The sequence below is a fragment of the Falco cherrug genome, chromosome 12 (assembly GCF_023634085.1).
Source record: "Falco cherrug isolate bFalChe1 chromosome 12, bFalChe1.pri, whole genome shotgun sequence".
In the NCBI taxonomy this organism is placed as follows: domain Eukaryota; kingdom Metazoa; phylum Chordata; class Aves; order Falconiformes; family Falconidae; genus Falco; species Falco cherrug.
In genome coordinates, this window is record NC_073708.1 from 28,407,981 (window position 1) to 28,419,252 (window position 11,272).

General features: G+C 42.0%; 1 protein-coding gene across 5 annotated transcripts in view; it reads right to left on the minus strand.

Annotated features, from left to right (window-relative positions):
* CC2D1B (coiled-coil and C2 domain containing 1B) overlaps positions 1-11,004 on the minus strand; it is a 34,100-nt gene extending 23,096 nt beyond the window's left edge. Inside the window, exons 1-5 of one of the 5 annotated variants that reach the window (XR_003560501.2) lie at positions 10,802-10,945; positions 7,642-7,783; positions 4,132-4,247; positions 3,224-3,343; positions 1,985-2,122 (exon numbers count right to left, since the gene is read on the minus strand). Coding sequence is in view for 4 of the 5 variants with exons in the window: in XM_005440363.4 (XP_005440420.2) it covers positions 1,985-2,122; positions 3,224-3,343; positions 4,132-4,247; positions 7,642-7,783; positions 10,802-10,867 (582 nt within the window). In the remaining variant the exon portion in view is untranslated. Of the gene's footprint in view, positions 1-1,984; positions 2,123-3,223; positions 3,344-4,131; positions 4,248-7,641; positions 7,784-10,801 lie in introns of those variants that run through there. The other 4 variants (XM_005440363.4, XM_014280897.3, XM_027807035.2 and 1 more) reach the window with 4 other exon arrangements.
* Positions 11,005-11,272: the final 268 nt, after the last annotated feature.

The window sequence follows — 11,272 nt, forward strand, 5'->3', positions numbered from 1 at the left end:
ACCAGAAATTCATTCCCTTATACATGATGGGATCTGTTACGCACACCGTGACCAATGGCTGCCCTTTAGCACCCTATTCTTCTGTGAGGCCAACTTCAGCGCTAGTGAGAGGTGTCCATTTACCAGAGCAGCACAATGCAAAGGACTTGTTACCCAAAGCAGGTAGTTGCAAGTACCTTAACACCTAGAATTATCTGATAGCTGCTGTGGTCCACTCAGCTTGGTCACAGAAAGTCACCAAAGAAGCCATTTATACCAACCGTAGGTAGATTTTCTGTCTTTAAAACAAAATAAAATACACTACTCTGAAATGTCACTGCCTATGTGGATTCAGGGAAGGAAGCAGTCTGCATACCTACTTAATGGAACGAGAAAAGCTATTAAATACTAATAAAGGAAAGAAACCTAAGCTGCTGACCCATGGCAAGAAGCTCTCACCATCTGCAACACTGGGTAACTGATGCTCATTTTTTTAAAACCCTTCCTCCATCACAAATTCTACCTTCCTCAGTACTGCAGCTTTTTTTTTTTTTAAATTTGTTTTTTGTTTAGTCAGGGTTTTTTTATATAAGGTTCAGACAAAAGACCACCACGCAGTTTAAGCCAAAACAAAAGTTTTACTTCTTTCATCTTCCACAGAAGCTGAAATGGAAGCACAGAAAAATGAAGATGACAACAACAAAATCTCATCAGTGCCAGAATCACTGCTATTTTTGGTTAGCCATGACATTGTTTGACCTATTAAGCAACAGTGGCATAGATGCTTCGGACTGACTGCATGTGAGATTGGGGTTCAGACCAGTGCAGCAACCCACACACAGCTCTCCCTTCTCCACGTGTGGGATGACAGACTGATGGGAAATGGAATTAAACACTGAGATTAAAGTTCACAGTTCCAAGAACTAAGTACAAGAGATAACTGTACACCATTTGTTGGCATGTCACTTTGCTAATTAAGGAACTGCGAGCTGTGAAGTGAGATCTGGTTTATTATCCTCAGTTACACTGCTTAGGCTTAGGCACAGGGAAATTCCCTGCTTTGAAAAATAAAGGAAGTAGCAAACAGCACATTAAGCTTCGTTATTGGATGAATTAGGCTGGTTTGCCTATTCCTCTTGCTCTCTGAACCTGAAAGGTCAGGTGGTTTCATGTACATTCCTTTCAGAGCTAGCAGGCAGTGGACACACACAGACATCTCCTTTTTGTGCATTTCCTCCCCTGGGCTTGGCCTCAAGTTATTCCCTTTGTACCCTAAGACACCTGGTAGCTAACGAGACTACATTCTTCCCCCGGTGGACAGTGCTGAGCTATAGAGCTTTGCTCAACAAGACAGAGCTGCCTGCTGTCTGCGTTGATGCAGGAGGCCAGATAAAAGCAAACAGGGAAATAAAAGCACTCTGCACAGCGGTAATCACCAAGCACTACCAACTAACTACAAGCACGCCACCTGGCTGAAAAGATGCAAAGCTGAAGGAACTGCTCCTCACTGCCATTTTTAATTGCCTTAATGAAAAATCCTGTTCTATTCATTTTGCAGCACAGCCAACACACTCAGAGAAAGGTATCATCTTCCTTTATCTCACAGAACTGGGTGTAAGGTTAGTATCTAAAGGAAGGCATCAGTGACTAAGTGGAAGGTATATGTGCTAGGAAAGCTTTAAGGTAACACTGAACAGTCCATCACAGGTCAAACTCAGATCAAGATGGGTGCGTTTAACGCAAACTCTGGTTCCAGCTCCCACTAGCCACATTCAACACAAAAAGAGCTGATGCACAAAAGCATCTGAAGTTCCACTTCATCTGTGTATTTGCTACATCAGATTGGTAGTAAGTAACATGAAATGTTTTTAAAATAACTCAAGGCAGCATATTAGAATTCTTCTCCCCTTTCAAGAAATTCACCCATCTGGAAAGACTCTGAACTACACTTTAGAGAACTGACTTCGCCTCCCCCTCATTCAGATGCCTGATGAACCCAACTTACCTTAAGGCCTCTTTCGTATCGGCGTATTTTGGCACTCTCACCTGACTCCTTTGCGTTAGAAATTGCTGTCCTATAGTTAGCAATTCTCTTCTCTATTGTCTGTTGTAGCTCACTGGTAACAGCAGGAAGTGAGGTGGTCTCAGAAAAAATAATAAAACAAATCAAGAAAACTTATTTCATCCAACTATATGAGTTTTCCCACAGCACTGAAAAACAAGTACTCCACTTCCACACACACTAGGGCAAGGATGAAACAGTCGCTAAAACAGAGGAGCACTTGTACTACGCTACCAGCCCCTGGATCCACCTCTGCTGGGCTTTTTCTCAAAGGCCTAATAGAGAAGAATGGGTGGAGACATTTAGAAAACTCACAGTCACAGGGTAATTGGAGCCATGTGGTTAGGGAGTTGGTGAAGAGAACAGTACAGTCTCTCAAACACCACACAACAGAGGGTGTGAAGAGGTATTTTGGCACAAATATTGACTTTTTCTTTTCTTATTTTTAAAACGTGCTAGTTTACTCCCTTCCAGGCTTCTTCAAGCTGGTTTTACTACAAGAGCTCTTTCTCTTCCTCCTACAGCCTGGAATTAGGTTCAGTGACAAAAGCAGCCTAAGTAAAGTTATGAGCAGCTACTTATAAACACTGCATAGCTACAGAGACTTTTCAGATGGCTACTGATGTAATTATTGCCCTTATCTCTACAGAAATGCTCTCAGACCCATTTATTAAAGGGCCTGGTGCCCTTTGTGCACCGGACTCTGTAGCACACAACAGAAACAGGGCATTAACTGAATAAAGGATTTGACTGCATGACAACTGACAAATTAAACTGAGAAAGCTAATGCTACAGTGTAAAATTCCACAAAGTTGTCAAAGATGCCGAGTTATAGGTCACACAATTTCAGCACACCACCCAATACTCTGAGGGGGAAGATACAAACTCTGGAAGCCTGAACGGCAGTCTCCACGCTCAAATGTATAACGAGGGACAAGATATGCTTGATTCCAACTGTTTGCCTCCTCAATTCTTTGTTAACATTAAAAATCAACCTTTGAACAAGGAAAAAAATCACTTATATCAATACAGCATTGCTTTACACAGAGAAGACTGCGATAGTGTTGGTTTTACTTCCTTAGAGGACCAGACAAACTCTAGATCCTTATTTGTGACCCTCATATAAGCTGCATGACAACAGTGGTTCAGCAAAAGTGTCAGGAACACGAAGCTCCTTCCTACCTGTGGTTGCAGTTCACGTTGCTCATTTTCTGGTTCAGCTGTGGATGGCTCCATTGCTATCGTTTCATCCTCACAGCTTCCTGTCTCACTTTCCACCCCCAGAACTTCTTGCAATTCTGCCTGAAGTAAAAGTAAAAGCCAACAAAAGGCTTTTCCTCAAAATTTTCAATTTCCTCAAAAGACAAAATAAAATCAAGTCTCAAGCTCCAAAACCTTTGGATGGACCTTGAACCCAGAGAGTCTAAATATCTTATATTCCTGTATTTTTTTTTTATTTTATTTTTATTTTTAAATGAAACTGGTTCCACTTGTATTCACAACAGAAAGCCAGATACTACTCAAAAGTCACACTGCAGCTCCAGGATCACCACACAAACTAGTGGTTAGAGATCTGAAGCTGAGGAATTTCGGAGAATTACTTCCACAAAGATCGCTCAAATCCAAATGTAAACGTTCCAAAAAACCAGCTATTAACAACAGTAGTCAAAAACATTGCTTGATACTCCTTCCCTAAACCCTGCCAGCTAGCTTGCTCACTGAATGACAAAGAATTCCTTGTGAGATATTCTTTCACATCAAGCGCCACTCAAAGCAGTAGCAAAATAGTGACAGGCATCACTTTAAGCAGAATGCCCCGGCTGCATTTCACCAGCTGACACAGAAAGGGATTCCCACTGTTCTCCCCACTTCTCTAAGGCCCTCACACAGATGAACATTAGATAGCAAACTCTCTTACTCTGGTGTGCAGGGGGTTGGATCCTGCAAAGCCTCAGATCTAAAGGAATGTTTTTGCAGTATTTCAGCTTGTCACCACAAAATTAACAGACACTGTTGTTAAATGCAGTTCTGTTAAAAAAAAAACAACACAAAGACATACTAAAACTTCCTGCTAACAAAGTTACGCATACCAACAGGTCTGTATCTTTCTCCAAGTCTTCGTCATCTGCTTCGTCCTCCTCATCTTCATTCAGGTCCTTCATACACTCTGCAGCCATCTTTTCAATATGATCCATGGGCAGAGGAGCTGTAAAAAGAAAACACAAGGAGCCATAAACCCTAAGTAACAGTTATGCGGTCACGGAATATAAAAAGAGAGCAGTGACTTTTCCTCTTGCTTCCCCTTTATCAGATAGCGTTGTAGGTAAGTGAGAGTATACTCATGGATAAAGGGCAAAAACTGGGGAAGTGAACATCCAGGCAAAAGCAATACTAGTGTTCCTGAGAGTGACAGTCGAGGCAGGCAGTAAGACAAGGAAAATTACTGCATCCAACCACCTAGCTCAGAAATTTGATCTCAGGGAGAAATAATGTCTGTTTACTAATACAAGGAGCTTGAAGAGCAAAACCATAAGCACCATCACACTTACTAAATCACTGGACTTTTGTATAGGGTCTACACTACAATTGAGACTCCAACAGTTGATCCATTTTCTCAATGTACAATCTTATGCACAAGAATGTCTCTCTCTGTCCGTCTCATGTTGAACTAGATACATATGTATCCTTTGAATCTGATGATGCACATAAACATCAACTGTAGAGACGTACTGAACCACACAAGTCTTAAGCCAAACTACTGGCTGTTAACATGACAAGCAAGGAGGCATAGCACACTATCCATACATTTGAAGACAGCAAGAAAGGAAGACAAGAAAATCCATCTTGAGAAACTACTTGTTTTATACATCAAACACCACTGCAAAGTCACACTTGGCGTACAAAAATAGAATGCTCCAAATCAAGGCATCATGCTTGTCCAGAGTGCAAAAGCAGCAGCAGAACACTGGCACGGAGAACTGCCAAGGAAATCAGAAGAAGTGTTATTTCTTCTGTCTCTCTGACTTCTGTATTTTCTCCATTGCTGTCTCATGCCCATCAGATTTTCCCTTTTCAAAGTCTTTCTTGGCTACTTAGTCTTGCAATTTCTCTTCAAGCTTCTGGTCTTCACCCTGAAAACTCTACTTAACTCCTCCTTGCTGAACTCTCATCTCTACTGCATGCTGTGCCAACCACATCTTCCTTAACTATCAGCTTCCTCCATACACTCTCAAAGGTGAAGTTATTTGCACACAAATGCCAACCGTCCACATAAATGTTTCCGATACTTCCCCATGCAGACATATGACTGTGACTCACCAGTGTCAGTCAATGTTGCATAAAATATACAACTTCAGGGACAGAGCTTTACAGTCAATTTAAACAGATCTAGAATAGATCCCATCAGTCCCTGCATTTTCTGAATCAACTGAAAATTAACCCAGGTACAAAGCCGTTTCTGTTCAAATAACCTAATTTACCATGTCAGTGCTTCAGTATCTGTATCAAACATGTTGCTCATGTATTTGAACATCAGCAAAACTCTGCAACTACGATAGCAGGCCATATGCAAAGGCAACTGGCTGTACTTCAAGGGTCAGAGCATTCCTTACATGAAACCACACTAGAGGCAAAAAAGCCAACTGAGCATCCTCGGATGGTTGGTTCAGTGCTAATCCAGTATGGCAAGTTGAGGCTACCATTTCAAACATCCCAGTGGCTGACCAACTGCCATTTATCAGTCACAGACAGCAGAGATCTCTGTACTTAAGATGTTGCAACAGTACAGCTTTTGCTGCTTGCATCTTCAAGCTAGAGGGAGAGATGACTTCCCCTACCTCCCCCCACCCCCATCAGAGCTCTAGAACATAAATCCAGGAGTAAATTATTGTACCTTGTGCTCAGCCAAGAACCAAGCACTAGTAGCTGTTGTTACTGGGTCTCTTTTATTCTGTTCTTCTCCAGACAGGATCTGTCTCTCCCCTGTCCTTACGGTACCCTCCTCCTTTCCAGGCGCCAGCCTGCATCCTGCCCCCACCACACACCATGTCCCCACCACTACACTGTACCAGGTCTCATGAGTCCCAGTGCCAGCTGTCCAGTTGCTCATCTTCCACGAGCTTCTAATCTACATACTCCTAATTCTACCAGGAAACAGAAGAGCTGTAAATGATTTTAGAAAAATAGTTTTCTGAGCCCTAACACGTTTGCCTTTAGAAGGCATAGTAAATGTTAATTTTGCAGTATCTGAAGTTTCATTTCTTTCTTATTAATGAAGGGACTGAAAAAACACATGAGATGACATAATCAGGTCAAGAAGGAAGTCAGCACTTGAAAAGCTGACAATTCAGGAGCTACTGACACACAGATTCATCCTCAAAACACTATCCTGCATGTTTTGACAAGTAACCTATGTCCAATGGCAGAAGTTCTGCTATTGTGTTTACTAGCTTCTATTAGGGGTTTACTACAATCTTGAAATAGAGAGTGGAAATTATTTAGAAGTTAGTTCAGATACAAACACTTCCTCTGTCTCTCATCAAATACACTGTTTGGAGACAGTAACTTTTTCCAAATATTTTAAAATTCTTCATTTCCCTGCAGCTGTGTGTGAAGTCCCTTCAAATATTACAGGCAAATTACTGCAGAGCTGCAAATGAGGCTGCAGTAGCACTACCCCTTCTTTCCAGCATCTGCTCACACACCTGTACAAGGGAAGGTCCCATTCTCCTTGTCCCATCTCAACCACTTGCTGCCACCCCTCCCTTGCAGCCACAGGAGGATTCAAACAGGCAGGCAGCAAACGAGATCAAGGAACTGATTCAGCTGAAAACCTAGCCCAACAACGGATGTTTATTTTTATAGATGTGTTTCCTGATCCAGCTCACCCTGCAGCTCCAAAAATATGGATACCGGCTTAAAGGTAGAGCATGCTCACTGGAGACTGCCCCTCACAACAGCAGCCTTGATTTATAGTAGATCACAGCAATCCTGTAAAACACTGCATAGCTATACACAAATGCTATCAGACAAAACTAACAGATGCTTTAAATATTAAAACCAGTAATGATCCATTCCAAGAGACATGGATAACATCCTGCATAACACAAGCTACAGGATTCTCCCAGTAATTCCATCAGTTCCATGATCTGCCTGTTAAAAGGGTATTCAATTTTGGGTACAGACTCAAAGTAACTAATAATATAATGCTCATTCAGTAAATTCAGTCCTTAAACAAAAACAGAAGAACAACCCAACAACAACCCAGCCTCCACAAGAAACAAATTTCCATTTTTAATTCAACTAGCGCCCACTACACCTTTTTATACTACTTATGCTAAACAAGCATGTCTTAATTTAGTCATTAAATTAGCTAGCCATCATGTATCTTTTTGCTACATCTACAAAAGCAGACAAAAAAAAGCTCTTGCCCTTTTTGTGAAGTAACAACTTAAACCTTTCAAAGGGGAGAGTAGCTACAATTTCAGCTTCTATCTATCAGTGATGAAAAAACATTTTAGATAAATCAGTTATTTATAAATAGGTATCTTCAATAAATTAATCAGATCGTCAATAAATAAAATCCAGATAATTTAACTTACTTTTTCCTTTTGGCTTTGATTTCCCTTCTTTCACCTTTGCTCCTGTGATAGCAGCCAGCTCTGCTTCTAGGTCCCCATCATCCCCACCTTCCTCTGCACCCAGCAGCATCTCTTCAGGGTCAAAATCTACGAACAGCCCCAGCTGGAGCCAAAGGAAAATAGAAATTAAAAAACAAACAAACACCACCACCAAACTGCAGTTAGAACAGAGATGACACTCAAAAACATCATACTGCATGGATTATTAAAACATTTTAATGCATTCCGAACTCTGTTTAGTTTTTCTAAAGCCCACTATCATACCACTTCTATTGCCAAAACAATGGATAACAGGTACCCATGACTGACGTAAGGTTCATAAATCTTAGCAAGTCACAAATATTCCCGTTAAAACTCTATACAATCAATTTCTTAAAATCAAGCCTATCTAATAATATGACATAACAAAGCAAAATAAAATTGTATCTGTTATACTGAGCCTCATGAAGGAGATATCATCAGGGAAGTTCAGGGCTGTTCCTCTAACAGCTAAGCTAAAAAAAAATATTCAATCGTTGTTCACACAATACAAGTCTGACATGCATACACTGCAGTGATTTCACCCTTATCTCTTGGAAGAAACTACATATACAGAACTGTTCTGTAGTTCTCGTTACCTCAGTTTGTAAATCATAAACACGTAAAGCGCATGCACAAAGACAGAGAGAGACATAGGCATTACAAACCCAGCAACGCCTACGCTACACTGGAGAAAACAATCATCTGGAACAGATCATCAGCTAAGCAACAGCATCTCAGGTAAAGTTATTAATAACAGTAATCAGAATTTGACAAAGTAGTGCAGATATCACTCAACTGTAAAACATGCCAAAGCACATAATTATTAGAGAAACCTCCGAGGTCTTAGTCTAAAAGGTATTAAGATGCCATTTTATCAGGAGTTTTGTATTGCTGGTTGACACTAACTGACCCAGAAATAAAAGCATTTTTATTCAAAGTATGCTAAGGTTTTTTGTAAACATGAATTAACTGAATTAGATTCATGCTATGAGGTAGGTGGAGCCTTCCTCAGACTTTTTCAAAGCATAAGCCCCTGTTGACTTAATGATCTTCACATGGCCAAGTAGGCAGCAGTTCAATTTCTCTCAAGCAAAGGAATAAAAATCAGTTGTCATTATTACAAGGGTTACCAATCCCCTCCTGCCTCAGAGGATGTGAAGCACTGCCAGAAGCTGAAGCTGCCTATCAGTTTATAAACTAGTGTGAACAAGTAACAACAACTTCTTTTTAACCCTGTAGGAACTGAGGCGCTGGTGGCTACTGCCTTGAAATATTTTGTGTCTCTCTGAACCCTTTTATAATCCCAAAGGAGAATGTGAAACATAGCTGAAAAACACCAATTCCAAGGACGCAGAACAGGATTCAAAATCAACAGCTATTCGTTTACTAGCCCAGCTCCTGCCCTCGACACCCTGTAAGGCACCAGGCAGATCAGTTAGCCACCCTCTGCCTTGTCCACCTCCCTTCCGCAAAACAAAACTAAAACATTTGCAGTCTTGAACAGAACGGAAAGAAGGTCAGGGCAAGATTTAATCAGGTGGTCTAAAGATTCGAGTTCTATGGAATATACATACAGCTTTGAACATACATACATACACACACCCCCCCTTTATTAATGTGCAAAATGGACCAGGAGCACGTGATCTGTTCATTACTATACTGCAAGTGTAGGAAGCCAAACAAGTGTAAGTAATGAAGTTAAGAACAGAATCCAGCAGTTGTAGCTCTAAGTCTCTCAATCTGTTCAGTAAGGCACCTTTCCAATTAAATTAATAGCATTAAAGACATGTTTAATAAAACAGGAAAAAAAAGCGGTTATAAAAAACTTGCAGTTGATACACTACATAGCACAAAACCAGTTTAAATTCAGTAAATCTGCAAGTGAACAAGCCATTAGTGTATCTGTTTCAAGAAACAATCCTCCATGCTGTAAGCCAGGCTGAATAAATAACTGTACTGAACTAGAAATTAGTAAAATATGTTAATCAGATCCTTTATTTACTCTTTACCTTTTTAGGGTGTGGTTTCTTTTTTCACCTTACATCTTCTCCCTTGTTTAAACAAACTAAATTATATACTACCTCTCCAACTGAGAAATGCAAGCTTTCATACTAGAACAATGGTGACATCATAGATCTCTAAACCATTCTGCCTCCAGTATGAAAATACTGGTTTCTAAGAAATCACCAAAAGAGAACATCTTAGCTATTTTCTCTAATATCCTAAAACCATTCTCTTTTCATATTTCCCTATATTCTTACCAGTTATTCCTCCTCTGTATATTACTTGCTCCTATTCTACTTTCGAAGATTAGTTCTAAAGTTCCACTCTGGTTCTAACATATTCTTTACCTGTATTCTGTTTTTCTTCCAACTGTTCTACCCCGAATTTTGCCTTTGCTGTATTTCTATGACACTGTTGCCTGACTTCCTACAGCTGCCAACAGTGACTAACGTACAATTTTCTTCTCAAGGCTTCTGAAACTACATGCAAAGCTAAAGAGTCTGAAGAAAATCCAAACACATAGACACATCTAAGCTCATTTTTAGCTACAGGAGAGGGACACAGGCTCATCAGCCTATTTGTTGCAAGAAAAAGAAAACCGTACAAAGCAAAATTAAAATCAACTGTCTCAGGTATAGCACCTCAATGTTCTCCTATACGTGCCCCTGAATTTGTTATTTGATACTCTGGTCTCCTTATTTCAGTTTTCCTAAGAGATGCAAGACAAACCTCTATAGAGTTACTGAAGCTATTATTAAATATCAATATAGCTGAGGTAGGAAACTACTACCAGCGTGAGTCATGAGGTCTCCTGCAAAGATTTTAGCGTTAACACTGGGGCTTCCCGGCAAGACCTCCTCCACTGCTGCATATCAGATGTTTACTTTAAGAACGCGCTAAAGGAGGAAGCAGGAAAAAAGGCACCACACAATTTAAATTTTTTCACGGTCCTGCAATATCTTATTAACGCCTGGGAGATTCTAACAGAAAAACAGCAGCAAGAGCCCTGAGCGAAGCCACCCCGACGAGCAGCAGGATTAGGAGGTTTCCCTGCTTGCTTTGCAACCACATCTCCCTGGCCCTTTGCCTTCCTTACCTGCTTTGCAACTGCAGCTCCCTGGCCCTTTGCCTGAGGGCTTTTTTTAGGTCTCCTGCCAAGCATGCTGGTTCATGAATTCGAGAAGATCGTGTCTCTGAGGGACGGAGAGCACACGAAATTGACCGTCAGTGCCCGGCCCGGCAGCCCGGAGGAAGCAGGCTGCGCACACCCCCCAGGCCGTTACCGGCACCCACCCGCGGCACGGGGCACCCCCCACCCAAGGCGCTCCCCGGGGCCCAGGCCTGCCCCGCCGGGCGCCCGGCCCGGCCGCGCCCTCCCTCCGCCTGAGGGGACTCGCACCCGCCGCTACCGCGCTCCCCCCCGGCGCGGGCGGGCGGCAACGGCGGGACCCCCCGCCGGCCCCAGCGCCGCGGGAGGGCAGGGCAGCCCGGCCCGCCCCGTGCCCTGTGGAGCGCTCCCGGTCCCGCCGCAGGCGGCAGGCTGAGCGCCGGTCAGACAGCGGCCGCC